This window comes from Vulpes vulpes, chromosome 7 (genome assembly GCF_048418805.1).
Source record: "Vulpes vulpes isolate BD-2025 chromosome 7, VulVul3, whole genome shotgun sequence".
In the NCBI taxonomy this organism is placed as follows: Eukaryota; Metazoa; Chordata; class Mammalia; order Carnivora; family Canidae; genus Vulpes; species Vulpes vulpes.
The window spans coordinates 10,355,723-10,377,017 of record NC_132786.1 but is presented as its reverse complement, the minus strand read 5'-3'; the positions used below and the strand labels follow the sequence as shown (position 1 = coordinate 10,377,017).

The following is a 21,295-nucleotide window of genomic DNA, read 5'->3' as shown; positions in this document are numbered from 1 at the left end:
ATGCACATATTCATGAAAGTATGTGTACCTACATATACACATGCATCTATATAATACACAAATAGTACCAGTACATAGACACCCAGAGAGACAAATGTATACATAGGAAAGCATCCAGAAGAATATACCCCAAACTAGTAAGACATATATAGTAGTTAGTTCTGGTGATTTTTACTTTCTCAGTTATACATTACTGTATTTAGAATTGCATAACCATATTTTGATACTTAGAAAAATATCTAGGGGCACCTGGGTAGTTCAGTCAGTTAAGCATCTCCCTTCAGCTCAGGTCATAATCTTGGTCCTGGGATGGGAGCCCCACAGCAAGCTCCCACCCAGGGAAGCCTGCTTCTCCCTCTGCCTCTGCCCCTCCCCTCACTAGTGCTTGCTCTCTCAAATAAGATCTTTAAAAAAATAACTAAAAATGATAAGGACCATTGTTAATGAAAAACCATGAACTATATTTCTAACTCAAGAAGTACCTGAGTGTAAAACATTAATAAAAACAAGCCTAAATGAATTTCAAGTCAGAAACAAATGGACTTAATAAATTATGAGTTATAGTGGAAATATGCAAACGTATGAAATTAAGAATATAAAAGAGGAAATAATCACTAACACAAAGGAGATGAACTGTAGAGAATACTCCCCAGAGTTCTTTGCTAATAAATTTGAATAAATATTCAATAAAAAATGTTTCCTGACATTTACTCAAGAGAAGATAAAAAACCAAGAGAAACAAAACACCAGAAAAATCTGGTGGCCAAAAAACTAGTCCTCAAAAGTGCCAGGATTCACTTTCATAGATAAGTTGTTTTGAATCTTCAACGAAGAATCCAGGGAAAGAAAAGCTTTCAATTTCTTTTTTTTTTTTTTTTTTTAAGATTTTATTTATTTATTCATGAGAGACCCAGAGAGAGAGAAAGAGGCAGAGACACAGCCCAACTGCCCTCTCATGTGTGAATGGGGGCTTTGGGGGGTATTTTTTAAGATTTATTTATTCATGAGAGACACACAGAGAAAGGGGGAGAAGCAGGCTCCCTGTGGGGAGCCAGATATAGGACTCAATCCCAGGACCTGGGATCACGACCTGAGCCACCCAGGTATCCCTCACGTGTGAGTGTTGATTCAAAAATTATAAATAAAATATGGTAGATAAAACCTAGTGGTTCACTAACAAAGTAAAACACTCTGGCTAAATGGGCCCTCACTGCTGTCACTTGTACCGTAGCTTGAAGGTTTTCACTTCTCACACCTACTCCCTGGCTCATTTATCCTGCCAGGTGTTTCCCAACTAATCTGTTGCATGTACAATTGTTAGCATCTGCTTTTCCAAGGACTCAAACTGACTCAAGCTATTTTGGTAAAATAGTTGGATGCGAAACCAATACAAAAAATAAATTCCAGGATGCCTAGCTGGCTCAGAGGAGTGTGTGACTCTTGATAACGGTGTCATGAATTCAAAACTCAAATTGGGGGTAGAGTTAATTAAACAAAAAATAAATTCATTTTCTGTGTAGAAAAAAAAAAGTATTCACAAAATGTTTTGATGCCCATTACATTGCCAGGCACCAGAGAAAGAGAAATACAAAAATTATAAAAACATGCCCATATATCCTTGCCTTCACAGGGCTTCAAGTACTGAAAAGATAGATTTTGAATAGCTCAGTAAACAAATCAACCATTACAATCTGATACTCAATATGAAGGAAAATTTCAAGGTGGCACAAGAGCTCACAGCAAGGAGACTAGACTTAGTTTAAGGCATTAGCAGGACTTCCCTGAGCTGAAAACTAATCATAGCTAACTGGAGATGGAAATAGGGTGGAAGGAGAAAGGATTTCCAGTCCGAGAGGAGAGCAAGTGAGAGAATCCCAGAAGGAAGTAGCTGGGCTATTCAACCGCAAGAACCAGGCTGTTGATGGCTGGGTAAACAGGTAAGAGCACAAGGTGGGAGCCTCATTGGTGGAGCCCTGTAAACCAAGTTGGGGATTTGAGTCTTCACCTACAAAGGGAAGGGCAAGACAATAAGGATTATAAGCATGAGAACAATATAGATCTACATGGCTGGGGAGGAAAAGTCACAGGAGAATAAGAGCTTGCAGAAGTCGTGAGGATGCTCTTTCGGCAGCCCAGTGAGAAGGGAGAGTGATTTGAACCAGAATGGTGCCAGTGGTGAGAAAGGAGAAGAGGAGAATGATGCAGGACTTACCAGGGGTAACATGCATGGTTGGGGGTTAAACAGGATGAGGAGGGAGAAGAGAGTGGAGAAAGACAACCCCAGGGTGGATAGGGATGCCACTCACTGATGGGGACTGTGGAAGAGGAATGGGTTCGGGGAAAGATATCCTGAGTACGATATTAAACATGCTGAATTTATGATGATTTTGAGACATTTGAATGGAAATGCCAAGGAGGCAATTAGATACATGAATCTGGAGCTCAGAAGAAAGCCCTAGTCCTTTCTACAAAGGTGGGAATTGTGAGCATATGATTGGTAAATTAAAATCACAAAAATGGGTGAAAGCACCTATGGAGACTAATGTATAAAGAGGGTCTAAAATTGAGCACTAAGAATCCCCAAGAAGAGAAAAAAAGAGAGGGGGATAAACCCCAAGGATATGGACAAGGAACAGCCAGAGATACAGGAGGAAGCCCACAAGTATGCCAGGTGATGAATGCCCCAGGAAGGTGACAGAAGGACAGACCTGAGAGACCATCAGTCCTTACAGTAAGGGGGAGGTCAAGTGACATGGGAGATTAAAACAAGGTTTAGATTTAGAAGCATGGGGATCATCAGAGATGCTATCAAGAATCACCTTGATGGAGGAGGGATGGCTGCAGCCAGGGTTGGGGGGGTCAGGAGGTGGGAGGGTGAGGAGGGGGAAGGAAAGGAGAATAGTGAGGGGAAGGCATCCGGTTTAAGTAGAGGAGGAAGGAAAGTCAATGGGGCTACATTTACCATTTGTAAACTATGGAATCTTAAGCACATTAAAATATTGACTGGAAGCATTCCACCTAGAGGGATGGATTGAAATCACAAGACAGGTGTGATGATAACCTGAAAAACTCCAAAGGTTTTTCTTGAAAAAACAATCAAGAAAGAGGAATGGGTTTGGCAAATGAACAGCCACTCACTAGCCTTTCCACACTTGATCTTAGCCAAAAGGCCGAGAAGTGACCACTAGCCTTTCCAAATACAACTTGCTCAGACCGTGAGACTAGAATTTATAATGAAAGAAAAGAATCTATTCACAACAACAGTGAAAAGCCTTAAAATGCCTACAAATAAACTTAACAAGATATGCAGGGTCTTTTGGAAGAAAACAGCAAAATGTCAGCAAGGAGCTCAGAACACTGAACAAGTGGAGACAAATTCTGCTCTTGAGATAGTACTAATAAAAAAAAAAGTCACTTTTCCCCAAATTAACAGATACATGTAATGAATTATTAAAACCTTAATGGGATTTGGGCAGACAGACAAGGGAGGCTCTCAGGCTTATCTGAGAAGAATCATGAGGTGGGGCTTAGGCAGCCAGTGTTAAAAATGTACTATAAATATCATTCAACTAACGAGAAGAATAGGAAAATGATGAAACCAGACAGATCAATGGATTAAAATAGCAAGGCTAGAAACAGACCAAGTAATTGTGGAAATGTAAGCAAACAGACATTTCTAACCCAGGAGTGAAAAATGGGTTATTAAATCAAGTGTGTAGGGACCACTGGCCCACCAATTAGGACATCAAATTAGGCCTTCTACTGCAGTGTCCCAGTGGCCTGAAAGAGGACGGGTCAAGGGTTTCTGGATCAGAATCTGGGATGCATTCACTTCATGAAGGCTGATGACGTTGTATACTTAGGATTTGTATGCTTTTGGTTTTTTTTTTTTAAGATTTTATTTATTTATTAATGAGAGACAGAGAGAGAGAGAGAGGCAGAGACACAGGCAGAGGGAGAAGCAGGCTCCATGCAGGGAGCCCAATGTGGGACTTGATGTGGGACTCGATCCCAGGTCTCCAGGACCACGCCCTGGGCTGAAGGCGGTGCTAAACCACTGAACCACCCGGGCTGCCCAGGATTTGTATGCTTTTGTATTTTACACTTCAAAAAATGCTTATATGTCCTCTTCCCCCTCCACCCCCCCAAAAAAGAGAAGGCCACAAAGGACTGGAAGAGAGACCTGTATTTTCATAATCCTGATCCCAGACCGCAGAAGTTGTAAAGAAAACATGGAAGTGTCTATGAACTTAGTTTCTGTACTGAACAAGGAGAACAGAAACAAGAATGAAAGACAAATGGAAAATTAGGGGGAATGTTTTCATTATGTCAGAAAAATGGTTGAAATCCTTTATACATATGAAGGGTTTTCACAAATCAATGTTGTAAAGACTACATTGAAAAAATGGGAAGGACCCTGAAAGGACAAGCTACAAAAGATAAAATACACAATTACAATGTGAAAAAAATCATTCAGTTTCATTCCTCACCAAAGAAAGACTAATTACAATGATATAGAGGTATTTATTGCGAGATTCGCAAATACAATGAAGATTAACAAAACTGGTTGACAAATATGTGAAGCAGCAGGTCCTTACTCATTTGTACAGCCTTCTCAAAGAGTGTTGGCACAATGCACCAAAATGGAAAATGAGCAGACCCCTTGACCTACCTACCAATCCAATTTCTAGGAATTTATCCTAAAGAGATACAGTTGGATAAAAATATAAGTGCAAGGATGCTCATTACAGGTATTTATGATTTAAAAAAAAATCACATAGTCCAGACATTTTTAACAATACAGAACTGAAAAAGTAATTGAAAAGTTACTTTGGAAGTATACATGAGGATTTTTTTAGCATGAATAGAAAACCTGACTTTTATTGATATGAAAAATGTCTGCAACATACTGTTGCATGCAAAAAGCAGGCTATAAAAAGTATATGAAAGTTCCTTTTCAAGATGGCAACATAGAAGGATCCTAAACTTTCATGGATAGACTGAATCTACAGCTATGTATGAAACAATTCCCTTTGAAAGAAATCCAAAAAACTAGCTGAGCAATCCTTACACAAAGGGCAAAAAAGAAAAAAACCAACGTCACAACAGTAGGAGAGGCTGAGACACAATCTTACCATAAACCCTACTCCTGGTGCAGCCAACACAATCAGGAGGAAATTTAGAACTCCAAGCTTCCCCACAAGGAGCTACAGGTTTAAATCCCACATCTAACACACCAACGTCTAAGACACGCACCTGAGAGATGAGCCCCCACAACTAGTTTGAAAGCCAATGGGTCTGTATCCATGAGACCCACACAGCCACAGAAAACTGAGTTCTTAAACGGCTCACATGAACTCACCTGGCCATCCACTGCCCCCCACCCCATGCCCCCAATACCTTCACCCCTCCCCCCACCCCAGGCCTCGTGCAGAGGCAGCCTAGTGAAACACATCCACTCCTTCTGTGAAAGAGGCTGTATCTTGAAGCATCACCCTGATAGGCAAGCATCTACTTGAACACGTAAGTAGGAATCTACTGAAATACTCTCCGTAGATGGAGGCCAGCAGGTGTCAACTTTACATGCTCCCTCAGCCTTGCTCCAGATATCTGGTATCTCCAAGGAAGGAACCCGTGTGCATGTCTGGTGCCCTAGTTTTTGTGGCTACTGCCTGAGGTTACCTCCTGGCTCTGATGGCTAGCAGAGCAGATGAAACAGAATTCCTTTTTTTTTTAATTTATTTTTTATTGGTGTTCAATTTGCCAACATATTAATAACACCCAGTGCTCATCTCATCAAGTGCCCCCCCTCAGTGCCTGTCACCCAGTCACCCCCACCCCCCGCCCACCTCCCTTTCTACCACCCCTAGTTCGTTTCCCAGAGTTAGGAGTCTCCATGTTCTGTCTCCCTTTCTGATATTTCCCACTCATTTTTTTCTCCTTTCCCCTTTATTCCCTTTCACTATTTTTTATATTCCCCAAATGAATGAGACCATATAATGTTTGTCCTTCTCCGATTGACTTATTTCACTCAGCATAATACCCTCCAGTTCCATCCACGTTGAAGCAAATAGTGGGTATTTGTCATGAAACAGAATTCCTAACCAGCTACACAGGACATGGCAATGAAGAGCCAGCAGCCCCAAACCCCATCTCTCTGGAAAAGAGGGCTATTAGTGGGCTGTTAGCTTATTTTCAGAGCTGCAGCCTGAAGGCAGGCTTCTAACTAAATACACAGGTAGGGACCAATTGTAATCTTCTCCAGACACTTCAGGGGTGGTTGTTAATCTTCATCTCCCTCTGGCTCGCTACAGGTCACCACTCTCTCCTAGAAAGGAACTTAAACACATACGTCTGCCCCAGTTTTGGTGGCTGCCAGCCAGGGGGCACCCCCAGATCACCTGGTCCTGGTTGTCTTATATTCATGGGTGCCATAGGACTGCAACCAACAGCAACAGTTCTAAACTGGCTATCTGCCCTCTGTGCCCACCAAGGGCACAGTGCAACACAGCAGACTACCACAACCCCAGTCTTTCTGTGAAAGACACCTAATTCATTTCTCTTCCAGCTGTGGCCTGAGGGGCAGGCTTCTACTTCAACAAACATTTGGGGACTAACAGTGCTTTCCAGAGCTGGAGACCAGCAGACACCAGCTTCACTCTTTCCCTCCACCCCACTCCAAAAGTAGTAAAAGTAGCTACACTTTGTTAATGGACACTCAAGATAAAAAGATGTTCACTGTGACATCAAAAACAGAACGTGGAGGAGAGTAAAAAATGTATAGACTATGAATGAATTCAAACTTAAATTGTTATCAACTTGAACTCTTAGTTTCATTGATCTTTTCTCTTGTCTTTTTAATCTATTTCATCTATTTCCACTTGGATCTTTACTATTTTCTTCCTTCTACTAACTCTATATCTGTAAGAAGTCTTATATAAGCCTTATAAAGCCATACAGCAATAACCTAGAGTAGATACACAAAAGATAAAGAATCCAAGCCTACCAGTACAGAAAATGATCAAATCACAAAAAGAAAGCAAGAGAAGAATAAGAAGGAACAAAACCAGAAAACTGAACAAAATGGTAGTAAGTGCATCCACATCAACAATTACTTCAAATGCATGGATAAGAAAAGGGGACCCATCTGTATGTTGTCTCCAAGAAACTCACTTCAGATGTAAAGACACACATAGACTCAAAATGAAAGGATGAAAAAAGATATTCCATGAACACAGAAACAAAGCTGTGGTACCTATATTTTATCAGGCAAAATAGACTTTAAGACAAAGACCATGATAAGAGACTAAGAACATAATTACCTAATGATAAAGAGAACAAAACAAGAAAAGGATATAATGTATATAAATATTTACCCATTCAACATAGGAGCACCTAGATATACAAAGCAAGTATTAACAGAGCAAAGGAAGAACCAGACAACAATACAATATAGTAGGAGACTCTAATACCACACTTTCAATGATGGATAGATTGTCCAGACAGAAAATCAATAAGGAAATATTGGCCTTAAACGACATGTTAGACCAGATGAACTTAACATATATACAGAAGATTTCACCCACAGGCAACAGAATACATAGTTTTCTCAAGCATACATGGAATATTCGCCCAGATAGATAATACGTTAGGCCACAAAAAAGTCTTAATAAATTTAAGATGATTGAAATCCTATCAAGCAACCTTTTCCAACCCAAATAGGATGAAACTAGAAATTAATAGCAAGAAGGAAATTGGAAAATTCACAAACATGTTGAGATTAAACAACACACTACTGAACAGCCAACGGGTCAAAGAAGAGATCAAAGGAGAAATCAAAAAATACCTTGAGACAAATGAAAATGGAAATACAACATACCAACTTATGGATACAGTAAGAGCAGTTCTAAGAGTTAATAATGATAAATGCCTACATCAAGAAACAAGAAAGGTCTCAACTAAAAAATTTAACTTTATACCTCAGGGAACAAAAAAAGAACAAACCAAGGCTCAAGTTAGTAGAATGAAGGAAATAACAAAGATCAAAGTGGAAATAAATGAAATAGAGACTAAAAAGACAAGAGAAAAGATCAATAAAACTAAGAGCTATTTAAAACAAACACTGACAAACCTTTAGCTAAACTCACCAAGAAAAGAAGAGAGAGGACTCAAGTCAGAAATGAAAGAGGAAATGTTACAACTGATACACAAAAGATCATAAGAGACTACTATGGACCAATTATATGCCAACAACTTGGACAACCTAGAAGAAATGGATACATTCCTGGAAACATACAATCTACCAAGACTGAATCATCAAGAAACAGAAAATCTGAACAGACCAATTACTAGTTAGGAGACTGAATCAGTAATCAAAAACTGCCCAACAAACCAAAGCCCAGGACCAAATAGTTTCACTGGTGAATTCCACCAAACATTTAAAGAATTACTATCAATCCTGCTTAAATTTCTCCAAAACACAGAAGAGGGAACACTTCCAAATTCATTTTACAAGGCCAGCATTTCCATGACACAAAAACCAGAAAGGATGTCACAAGAAAAGAAAATAATAGGCCAATACTTCTGTTGGACATAGATGCAAAAATCCTCAACAAAATATTAACAAGCCAAATTTAATAATACGTTAAAAAGATCCTACATTACAATCAAGTGGGATTTATTCTAGGGATGCAGAGATGATTTAACATCCACAAAAACTACAAATATACTATACTATAATGCAATATGCTACATTTTAAATAATGAACAAAAATCCTGATTATCGGGGTGCCTGGTTGGCTCAGTGGGGTCCTGGGATCGAGCCCCATAACAGGCTCTCTGCACAGAACCTGCTTCTCTCTCTCCCTCTGCCTGCCCCTCTGCCTCTCTAATAAATACATAAATAAGATCTTAAAAATCCTGATTATCTCAAAAGATATAGAAAAAGCATTTGACAAAATTCAACATTTATGATTAACTCTCAACAAAGTGGGTATAGAGGAAACATACTTCAACATACTAAAGCCCGTTTGTGACAAGCCTACAATTAACATTATACTCAATGGGGAAAAGCTTTTTAGATCAGGAATACGACAAGCATAACAACTCTCTGCACTTTTATTCAACACAGTATTAGAAATCCTAGACAGGCCAATGAAGCAAGAAAAAGAAATAACAGGCATTAAACTACGAAAGGAAGATGCAAAACTGTCACTATTTCAAGAAACACGATATGTGTTGTAAAAAAAAAAAATAATAAAATAATAAATAAAAAATATACAAAAATAAAATAAATAAAACCCTTTCTTTTCTACAGCTCAAAGGAGCTCCTTTCTATTTGCTAAATGGGATACTGCCCAATTCATGACTTGTTCAATAAAGCTAATTTGATCTTCGGAAAAAAAAAAAAAAAGAAAGAAAGAAACATGATACATGGACAGCCCCAGTGGCTCAGCAGTTTAGCGCTACTTTCAGCCCAGGGTGTGATCCTGGAGACCTGGGATTGACTCTCACATCGGGCTCCCTGCATGGAGCCTGCTTCTCCCTCTGCCTCTGTCTCTGCCTCTCTCTCTCTCTCTCTGTGTGCCTCTCATGAATAAATAAATAAAAATATTTTTTAAAAAAAGAAACACAATATGTTATACAGAAAACGCTAAAGATGCCACCCAAAATTGTTAGAATAAATGAATTCAGTCAAGTTGCAGGATATAAAATCAATATACAAAAATATGTTGTGAAAAAAATATGTTGTGCTTCTATATACTACTAACAAACTTTAAGAAAAATTAGGAGAATAATCCCATTAATAATTGCATCAAAAAATACTAGGAATAAATTTAACCAAGGAGGTGAAAGATCTATAAAATATAAACTATGAGACATTGATGAAAGAAATAGAAATTATAAATAAATGGATAGATATTCTAAGCTCATGGAAAAATTAATATTTTTAAACGTCCAATCTACCCAAAGTAATCTACAGATTCAGTGTAATCCCTATAAAAATTCAAATGGGGGTGCTGGGGTGCCTCAGTTGGTTAAGTGTCTGCCTTCATTCGGCTCAGGTCACGATCCCAGGGTCCTGGGACGAGCCCCACATTGCTGAGCAGGGAGCCTGCTTCTCCCTCTCCCTCTGCCTGCCACTCCCTACTTGCTTATGCTCTCCCTCTGTCAAATAAATAAAATCTTTAAAAATTTTTTCAAATGGAACTTTTTTCACAGAAATAGAACAAACAATCCTAAAACTTGTATGGAACCATAAAAGACCCCCAGATAGCCAAACCAATCTCAAGAGAGAAAAGAAAGATGAAAGCATTATCAGAATTGCTGATTTCAAACTATATTACAAAGCTATAGCAATCAAGGCAGTATGGTACTGGCATGAAAACAAAAACATAGATCAATAGAAATGAACCAAGAACTCAAAACAAACCCATGTATATGTGGTCCATTAATTTACAGCAAAGGAGCCAAGGATATATGATGGAGAAAGGAGAATCTCTTCATTAAATGGCGTTGGGGAAATTGGACAGCTACATGCAAAAGGATGAAACTGCACTGCTACCTTAAATCATACACAAAAATCAACTCAAAATTGATAAAAGACTTCAACATTAAGACCTCTAATCATAAAATTCCTAGAAGAAACCAGAAGCAGACTGAGCGATGATTTCTTTGGATTTGATACAGGAGTAAAGGAAACAAGAGCAAAGATCAGCAAGTGGGTATACAAACTAAAAAGATTCTACATAGAAAAGGAAAACCATCAACAAAATGAAAAGATAACCGACAGAATGGGAGAAAATATTTTCAAATCATATATCTGATAAAGGGTTAATATTCAAAATATATAAAGAATTCACACAACTCACTAACAATAACAACAACAACAACAACAAAAACCCTCAACAATCTCATTAAAAACTGGGAAGATGATCTGAACAGGTATTTTCCAAAGACAACATACAGTTGGCCAATAGGTACACAAAATGGTGCTAAATATCACTCATCGTCAGGGAAATGCAAATCAAAATTTCAATGAGCTATCATCTATCACCTCACCCCTGTCGGGACGGCTATTATCAAAAAGACAAAGTATGAGGGGTTGGTAAAGATGTGGAAAAAACAGAACACTTGCTTACTTTGGTGGGAATATAAATTGGGACAGCCACTATAAAAAAAAAAAAAAACAGTATGGAAGTTCCTCAAAACATGAAAAATAGAAGTATGCTGTGATCCAGCAATTACACTTCTGGGAATTTATCTGAAAGAACTGAAAACACAAATGTGAAGAAAAAATGTGCACTCCCACATACACTGCAGTATTGTTTACAATAGCCAGGACCTGGAAGAAACATGTGTCAATTGATAGACAATGGATAGAGAATATGGTACATATAGTAGATTATTATTCAGCCATAAAAAAAGAAGTAATCCTTGGGATACCTGGGTGGCTCAGCAGTTGAGCATCTGCCTTTGGCTCAGCGCATGATCCCGGATCAAGGGATTGAATCCCACATCAGGCTCCCCGCAGGGAGACTGCTTCTCCTACCTATGTCTCTGCCTCTGTGTATGTGTGTGTCTCTCATGAGTAAATAAATAGAATCTAAAAAAAAACAAAACAAAACAAAAACAACCAAAAGAAGAAATCCTGGCACTTGTGGCAGCATGGATGACCCTGAGGGCATTATGTTAAATAAGCCAGACAGAAAAAAACAAACACCGTATGATACCACTTCTGTGTAGAATCTGGAAAAAAAAACCTCACAGATATGGAGAACAGATTGGTGGTTGCCAGAAGCAGGGGGTTTAATGAAGAGGTATGTGGTGGCAAAATGGGTGAAGGGTGTCAAAAGGTACAAACTTCCAGTTATAAATTTTTTTTTCCAGTTATAAAATTATTCCTAGGGATATAATGTGCAGCATGGTGACTATAATTAATAACACTGTATTGTATATTAGAAAGTAGCTGAGAGAATAAATCTTGATTCTCATCACAAGAAAAATTTGTGATGGATATTAACTACACTGACTGGTGATCATTTCATAATATACACATATATCCAGTCATTATGTTGTACACCTGAAACTAGCATCTATGAGTCAACTATATCTCAATTTTAGAAAGTATATGAATTGTGGTCATATTTGGGTAAATTGTATATACATGTACATACATACGTATAGTTGTAGATTGTGAAAGAGCTTCATTAAAATATTTGTATTTTGGGGGTACCCGGGTGGCTCAATTGGTTAAGCATCTAACTCTTGATTTTGGTTCAGATCATGATCTCAGGGTCATGAGATCAAACCCTGCATCAGGCTCCACACTCAGTGGGGAGTACACTTCTCTCTCTCTGCCCCTCTTCCAGCTTATGCTCTCTTAAATAAATCTTTTAAAAAATTAAAAATAAAATATTTGTTATGTCAGGTAAAATATCAGGTAGTGGAATTTTAATTCAAATTTGTAGTTTTGTGTTTTTAGTGTAGAAGAAAACAAAAATCACATGGAAGTCAAATCACTGAAGATACAATAAACACAAGCCAATTTATGACCCACAAAACACTGACAAAGGCCCTCCCCTTGACCAATCGCAGCCAGACTGCTCTAACCTCTTCTCACCCAGGCTGCAACTGTGGTCTATGAAAGACCAAAACAAACACTTGCCCAGTTTCCAACAGATGAAGGCCAGATCCCCAGGATGACCCTCAGCCCCCCTTCATGTGCCAGCATGTGCAACTCAAGTCTGCCCCCACACCAGATTTATTGTTTGTTCCCATCAACACCTGGAGATAGGACCTTTGTCTTGAGTTTCCCAGGGGCCGAACTCCTCCTTTCCACATTCTGCAATTTTTCAGTTCCCTTACTCTACCGTCCCACCCCCAAATTCTCCATGTAAAGTGCCAGTCGCCCCTGTGCAAACCAACGTCGAATTCAGTTCGCCTTGGGCTCTTTGTCCTTATTGCAAGTTATTACCAAAATATGTCCTCATCACTTTTTAGCTCCTGACTGGCTTTATCTTTGACAACATACATGTATGATTTCTCAATAAGTATGCTGCTTATTAGTGGGGTGCCTGGATGGCTCAGTCAGTTAAGCGTCTGCCTTTGTTGGCTCAGGTCATGATTCTGGGGTCCTGGGATCAAGTCCCCCCATCGGCTCCCTGCTCAGCGGGGAGCCTGCTTCTCCCTCGGCCCCCCCCCTGTGCTTATGCTCTCTCTCTCCCTCTCTCTCTCTCATTCAAATAAATAAAATCTTTTTTAAAAATATTGCTTATTAGAAATCATCTATGAAAACACGAAATGGATGTTTTCATTCCCATTAACTTGAGAAGTGCTGCATACAATCTCATGCATTGATTCACTGGGTTTGCACGTAGCAGGCCAGGTATTTGAAAAGACAACAAAATCACTGCGTCACTGGGACAGTGCAATTTGGGCTTATTTGCGACCCCTGAAAGATAAACGTTTGGCTTTCATCCTTACTTACAGTTGATTTTTTGTTTTGTTTTGTTTTTTTCTATGCAGAAATTTAAATTTTGTGTAGTTTATCTTTCTAAAAATGATTTTCCAGAATTCTAAAAATCTCTTCTCACAGGAGTAGGATATGGCAACGTGAGATTAAAGTCTTACCATAAACTTCTTCTACCCTCGTCCCACCCACCTCCACGGCTCACTATATAGCAACCAGAGTGCTCTTTTCAAAATGTGAAATGGATTATGTTACTTACCTGCTTAAAAGCCTGAAATTATCTCCCACTGCTCCTCAGGAAAAGCTCCCGAGTCCTCACAATGCCTGTAAGGCACTGGCTCTCCCCGCACATCTGTCCCTTCGGCTCATCACAGCTACTGTCTCTTCCTGGAACACCCCACCCTCGGTGGCACCTCAGGCCCCTGTACCAGCAGGCATCTTACTTGAAATGCTACTTCTCCTTGTTTGTTGTCAGCTCCTCATGTTTTAGGTCTCAACTCCAATGCCCCCTTCCCAGAGACGTTTGGCTAAAAAGACCTGTCACCAAAATCCCCAACTTGAAAGTCAGGCTTTGGAAAGCAAGCATCTTGTGGTGGCGTGCTGCCAAAGACTTGAACAACAGGCTCTCCCCGGAAGAGCCCTCCTGCTACCCTGTGCCCATGTCTCCGGTACAAATACTACCACCGCGGGAATTCCAAGGTATGACATGACATCGACCAGCTTGCAAAATTTCCCGAAAATTTAACAATTCATTTTCAGAAGCCAGTACAGGCAGCTCCAACACAGCACTGGAACCCCATCTAGTTTCCTTATAGCTACAAATAAATGGAGCCGGAACAAGGCCAGGCACAGAGTAAGTGTGCAAAAAACACTGACTGAACACTGAACTGGAATGAAATAATTCTCCATTCCATTCCATCAAATATAGATTGCAGCTAGTTCGTTAGTCCTTTCTTTGGTGTTCTAACTGCCGAACTGTATTTACAATTTGCAGACAAGTACTTTGAAGGCAATGGGTTGAATGGGTCATGACAAGAGGTTCCTAAATGAAAGGCAAAAATAGGAAGGGGAGGAGGACAGAGGGAGGAGGTGGACAGGAAGGAGAGAGCAGGGAAGGAGGAAGAGGAAGAATTAAATGAAAGTAAAGCTTATCTCCTGGTTGATACTCTCCCTGTGGATGGCCTTAGCCTCTCAGAAAGCAGTCCACAGGCCAATTGCATCAGATTGGCTGAGTACTTGTTAGAACTACACTGGTGGTCCCATACGCAGCAGCAGTCTCTGGGTGGAATCCAGCAGTCTTCTTGTTATCAAGTTATGCCTTGTAATTCTGATGGTACGTGCTCAAGTTTGAGAACCACGTCCAAGAGACGGCGGACGGATTATCAGCTCACACGGGTGACGCCAAGGCCTTACAGTCTGTTTGAAGCAGCTCACCCCACCCCAAACCCAAGCTAATATCCTAGGAGCAAACAGATCTCAGATTCTGACCTTCCATTCCAAATCTTTTAAGAAAGCAAAACATCCTAATCACATCGTGATTGAAATACTGGACTTGAAAGTATTGTTATTGAGAAATATTTATTTGAATATTTAGCATTTGGCCTTCACTACTAGTGATCATTGCTATTAGGTAACATTTATTGAGGGTTTACTATGTGTCAAATGTTGGGCTGTGTTTTCCATGTATTAATCCCCTTTAATACTCAGAACAAATCTATCTGATGGGTGCTATAATTGATTTTTATTTTACGGCTGAGGGAGGCAGAGAGAGAGGAGTGATTCACCTGTAAATGGTTGTGACTCCCTGGCTGCAGGATACTAAGCAGATCAGAACCTATGGCCCCAGAAGAGCCAGTTGGTGATCTTTCCTGGTCCACAAAGCCACCAAAAGCTGTATACCCCTCCAGGGTAAATACCCACAAATACCCCCAAAAGACATGTTTCGAGTGGTTGAAAACAGAAATGCAATTTCTAATTAAAGCCCAGAAGATAAACTATACTGTGGCCTGATCATCCAGAAACAGGATTAATCTTTTACTTCTGTCTTCTACCACTATGTTCTTTTCTGAAAATGGTGCTATCAGTATAAAAGAACTTTGAAATCACTAGACAAAAGCTGCCCTCATTTTTCCTTAAAACCAGTGGGGAAAACACTCCCAAAAGAGTTCAAAACAAACGAATAACAGCCTAGTGGTAGCAAAATGTGCTAAATGATAGGAAATATGCATGACAATCTGCTCAGCCCAGAACCCCATTTCTTTGAAAACTGCATTTCCCCAGCTGCCTTTGTCGACAACCTTGACTCCTGGCCACAACTGACTGAGCTCAAGTGTGAACATCTGACCTGCCTGGCTAGTGAGAGTCCCTTTTCAGGGATGTAGAGAGAGTACAGCCATGTCTTCTGATGGCTGCTTCAAGGATCTACAGTTCAGATTGGTAGGATGGCCATGTACACAGGCAAGCATAGCACACTGGTGTTCGGGGAGAGGACAGTAGAGCCTAAATGCTCAGAAAGGCCAAGGAGTGGCCCTGGACCCAGACAGACATAAGAAAAGGCCTGGGTCCCCATCGCCTCCACTGCTCAGATCAGACCCTCCCAGGGCCTAGCCTCACTCCTGTCTTTTTGCTGCAGCCAGCTCAGGTAGATTTCCATTCTGTGGCCACAAGAGAAGGACCAATGCTGACCAGTGTTTAGCCCCTCTGAGGAAAAAGGACCATGTGGGTCCCCACATATGCCTCTGTTTCCCTCCTGAAACAAGGGTCCATCCATGAGTCCAGGCCCTGGATTTCATCCCAGCCTGTACCTGGTTTGCCCTAGCACTAGACTTACCCTCCCTGCACTTCCATGTACTATGTTTCAATTGTACCCCTGTACAGGGTCAGGGTTCAAACCCAGTGTCATTCAACTGCTCAAGATCCTCATGTCCTCCATTTCTTTTCCATCTTACTGCAACAATGCCCACCAAATCCAAACCCTGCGTGCAATGAAATGCATGCTATTGACCAACTACAAGCCTGGAAACATTTACTTAGCCTCTTTCCCTGCCCAAATTCACTACACGTTGGGGAAAGAGCCCCTCAAGAAAACTCATTAAGTACACAGACATCCCCAGTTAAACCCTTAACTTGAAGGAACCCAGTGTCCCGCTTTTCCCATCTCCTTTAGACTCATCTCCTCTACAGAGGATCCTGGGCTGTACCTGGGATATGAATGGTGCCACCATTGCGCCAATCCGACACAGGGAGCCACTGGTCCCCATCCCCAAAGCACGCATCATCGTGGGGTAGACCTGGAGGGAGGAGCATAGGAAGCTTCAGTTAGCTCAGGTTTCTACTTTCCTGAGTCCCGTGCCCTTTCTCCCCCAGCCAGGTTTTGGTGCAGATCGAATACCAGGTATCCTACACAGGTATACAGGACCTGAAATACAGGGCATTTGTGTTCTCAGGCACACAATTTTGAATTCTCAAGTATCAGAAAAAGAAAAAAACATTTAGGAATTATGCTTTAAATGACCAAATTCCAAAATATGTTTCATTGAATATCCTAAGTATAATTCCAAAAAGGGAAGCTCTAAATTGAAGAGAAGATTTCCACATTAGAACTATAAATGTATCAAGTGGTTTGAGCTCACATCATGATCTCAGGGTCAGGACATCAGCCCCACATCAGTTCTGTTGCTCAGTGCAGAGTCTGCTTAATACTCACTCTCCCTCTCCCTCCGCCCCTCCCACTCATGCTTGCTCTTGCATGCTCTCTCTCAAATAAATACATTTTTTAAACTTTTTTTAAAAAGAAAAAATCCTCCCCAAATAATATTTCAGTGAAAACTAACACCATGAAAAGAACTGACCAGCATGTTGGGTATATACTACATCATTCATGACACTCCTGTTGCAGAGTCTTATGATATAGAAGCACCTGGCTGGCTGGCTTGGTCAGTACAGCATGTGACTCCTAATCTCAGAGTCCTGAATTCAAGCACCACACTGAGTGTGGAGCATAATTTTTAAAAATAGAATCTTATAGCATAACCTACTTTAAAAAAAAAGATTTTATTTGCAAGAAAGAGAGAACACTAGCAGGGTTGAGTAGCAGAGGGAAAGGGAGAAGCAGACTTCTCGCTGAGCAGGGAGCCCAATGTGGGGCTCCATCCCAGGACCCCAGGATCATGACCTGAGCCAAAGGCAGATGTGACTGAGCCACCCAGGCACCCTCATAATCTACTTTCTTGATGTAACTTTCTTACAACAAGACTTCATTAATCTGTGCTTAATCAATCCTAAATTCTTCCAGGAACTAGCAGAAGTTTAATACGTAAGCAAATAGTACTTAACAATTTATAGTGAGAACACTTTATGAAAGAGTGATTTTTACAGCAGTTAAAAATTATCTTAAAGCTATAGAATACCAATCCACTCACTAAAGCAAAGCACAGGGTCTCTCCACTCAGTCACATTTTGTTAAGCACCATCTGCCAAAGGCAGAGTCAAAAAGCATTCTGGACTCAGTGGACATTGCTGTATTTGTAAGAAAAGGTCTAGAAGTAGGTGCCTTTTTTCAGGAGCTTTTTTTTTTCTGGAAAATGAAGCTGCTGGCTATAACAGAAAACAGTAAGATTCAGATACATAGTGATGATATCAGAGCAAAGAAAATCAGTCTTTTGTTCATGTTTTGACAATTCTGAGTGGTATAATAGAAGACCATCATCTTCGGGTACATGCCTTTGATCTTTTTTTAGGTAATAAGTATCACAAAATTTACTTAGAAATGATCTCTTAAATGAATTTATTCCAAAACATGTTAAGTTAAATATTTCAAATGGAACTTTAGAAGCACACTATATCACACAGATCAAATATGTCAATTCCCTACTTTTATCTATCTGGGGAGAAAAAAAAAACATTTTTCTCTGGGGCTCTAATGGTTTGGATGTGCTATATCCGTAATCTGAACAGACTTCTATGTTTCCTGAGATAAAAACAAATGTAGCTTCCCCTCTGCATTCTGCTGGGATTGCCTTCCTGGGGCAAGTATGCCTCAATCCCAGTGCAGTGGGACCCTTCCTCAGAAGACCAGTAGAAATTCCTGCCCACAACACATCCTGATCAGTTCTCCAAGGCTTCAGTTCTAGTGGAAGTAGCATCAGGTCTCATTTCACAGGCAGCTCAGAGTGCACCTCATTCTGGTGGTTAAAACCCACCACATTCTGGCCAAGGACTCCAGGCAAGGAGCCTCTGCAGACAACTGGCCTGAGGGATAGAGCCACCATAACACAGCAGCGGAGCACCCGCAGCACACACCAGAGACACTCCCTGAGGTGCCGAGCCCTGGACACTGTATGACCACTTTTTTATAAAGCCATTACTCTCAGGAGCAGGAAACTCTAACAGGCTTTTCTAACACAGAAGACAGAGACTTAGACAAAATGCCAAAATGGAGGAATTCATCCCAAATGAAACAGTAAGATAAGGTCATGGCCGCAGATCTCAGTGAAACAAATGTAAGTAACATGCTTGATGGAGAACTTAAGGCAATGATCATAAGGATACTCCCTGGGCTTGAGAAAAGAACAGAGGACTTCAGGGATGCCCTTACCACAGAGACAGAAGAGTTTTAAAAAGTCAGAAATGAGAAATGCAGTAACTGATACTAGAAACAGACCGAACGCACTGAACAAGGCTAGAGAAGCAGAGGAATGAGTAAGTGATATAGAAGATAAAGTAGAAAATTATGAAGCCAAAAGAGAAAGAATTATGGAACACGAGAACAGACACACTTAGTGACTCCCTCAAACATAGTAACATTCCTATCACAGGAGTGCCAGAAGAAGAAGAGAAAAGGCAGTGAAAATTTGAGGAAATAGCTGAAAACTTCCCTAATTTGGTGAAGGGAACCGGCATCCAGATGCAGGAGGCATAGAGAACTCCCATCAAAATCAACACCAAGGCCAGCACCAAGATGTATTGTAGTTAAATTTGCAAAACTACAGCAGTAAAGAAAAAATCCTAAAAACAGCAACACAAAAGAAGTCCCTAACTTACAAGAGAAGGCCCATAAAGCTAGCTGCCCATCTCTCCACAGAAACTTGGCAAGCCGGAAGAGACTGCCATGATATATTCAAAGTACTGAATGGGAAAAATCTGCAGCCAAGAATACTCTATCTAGCAAGGCTGTCATTCAAAATAGAAGAAAAGATAAAGCATTTCCCAGGCAAACAAAAACTAAAGGAGTTTGTGACCACTAAACCAGCCTTGCAAGAAATATTAAAAGGGGACTCTGAGTGGAGAGACCAAAAGTAATGAAGAAAAGAACAGAGAAAAACTCCAGAAACAACTACAAAACAAGTAACAAAATGGCACTAAATACATATCAAAAATTACTCAAAATATAAATGGACTAAATGTTCTAAAAGACAAGGTGTCAGAATGGATAAAAAATAAGACTCACCTATATGCTGCTCACAAGAGACTCATTTTAAACCTAAAGACACTTGCAGATTGACACTGAGGGGAAGGAGAAACATTTATTATGGACATGGATGTCAAAAGAAGGCTTGAGCAGCAATACTTATATTGGACAAACTAGGATTTTATTTTATTTTTTTTTTATTTGCATTTATTCTATGCAGAATTTACTCCTGGGCCATAAGTTTTTGTTTCTTTAGTTTCTTCTGGGATATCTTTTTCTTCTGTGCAACCTCCTCTTCTGGTTTAGGAACAATCTGCTCTTCTTCAGTAAGAATCATCTCGATGTGACTCATGTATGGGTTAATCCGGCCATGAGCCCTGTACTATGTCGCATCTTGGGGGCTTTGCTCACCTGGATGTGCTCAATGACCAGAGAATCTACATCTAAACCCTTAAGTTCAGCATTACTCTCTGCATTTTTAAGCATGTGCGGTAAAAATCCAGCACTCTTCTTGGGCCACTGACCTGTGTCCAGCCCCACTGTTTGGCCTGTGCACACCTACCAATTCCACCATTGTAGTGATGCACACACTGCTTCTGCAAAGTGACATCTTTCAGATACTTGGTGGCTTTTCGGATATGCATACCCTTGATGGCCTGGGCAGTTTCACGTGTGTTCTTAAAGTGAATACAAAGATTTGAACCTCTCAATTTGCATGATTTTGTAGGGTTTTCTGGGTCCAGTAAGAAGCGAACCATTTTCAGAGGTCACCTCAGGCCGCTTGAGGGAAGAGCCAAACTAGGATTTTATTTATTTATTTTTTTGAATTTTTATTTATTTATGATAGTCACAGAGAGAGAGAGAGAGAGAGAGAGAGGCAGAGACACAGGCAGAGGGAGAAGCAGGCTCCATGCACCGGGAGCCCGACGTGGGATTCAATCCCAGGTCTCCAGGATCGTGCCCTGGGCCAAAGGCAGGCACCAAACCACTACGCCACCCAGGGATCCCTAAACTAGGATTTTAAACCAAAGACTGTAAGAAGAGATGAAGGACATTCTATCATAATAAAGGGTCTATCCAACAAAAAGATCTAACATTTATAAATATTGATGCCCCCAAAGTCAGAGCACCCAAATATATAAAACAATAACAAACTAAGGAACTCATTGGTGATAATACAGTCATAGCAGGAGAGTTTAACACCCCACTTATATCAATGGACATATAATCTAATCAGACAATCAGTAAGGAGACAATGGCTTTGAATGACACACTGGACCAGATGGACTTAGATATATTGAGAACATTCCATTCTTAAGCAGCAGAATACACATTCTTTTCAAGTGCACATGGGACATTCCCCAAGAATAAATCACCTACTAGGTCACAAATCAGGTCTCAACAAGATTGACATC

General features: G+C 40.4%; 1 protein-coding gene across 3 annotated transcripts in view; it reads right to left on the bottom strand.

Annotated features, from left to right (window-relative positions):
- SVOPL (SVOP like) overlaps positions 1-21,295 on the bottom strand; it is a 96,301-nt gene that overhangs the window by 28,875 nt on the left and 46,131 nt on the right. For all 3 annotated transcript variants that reach the window (XM_072762950.1, XM_072762953.1, XM_072762952.1), the window contains one exon: positions 16,672-16,761. In XM_072762950.1, the coding sequence (XP_072619051.1) occupies positions 16,672-16,761 (90 nt within the window). The remainder of the gene's footprint in view (positions 1-16,671; positions 16,762-21,295) is intronic.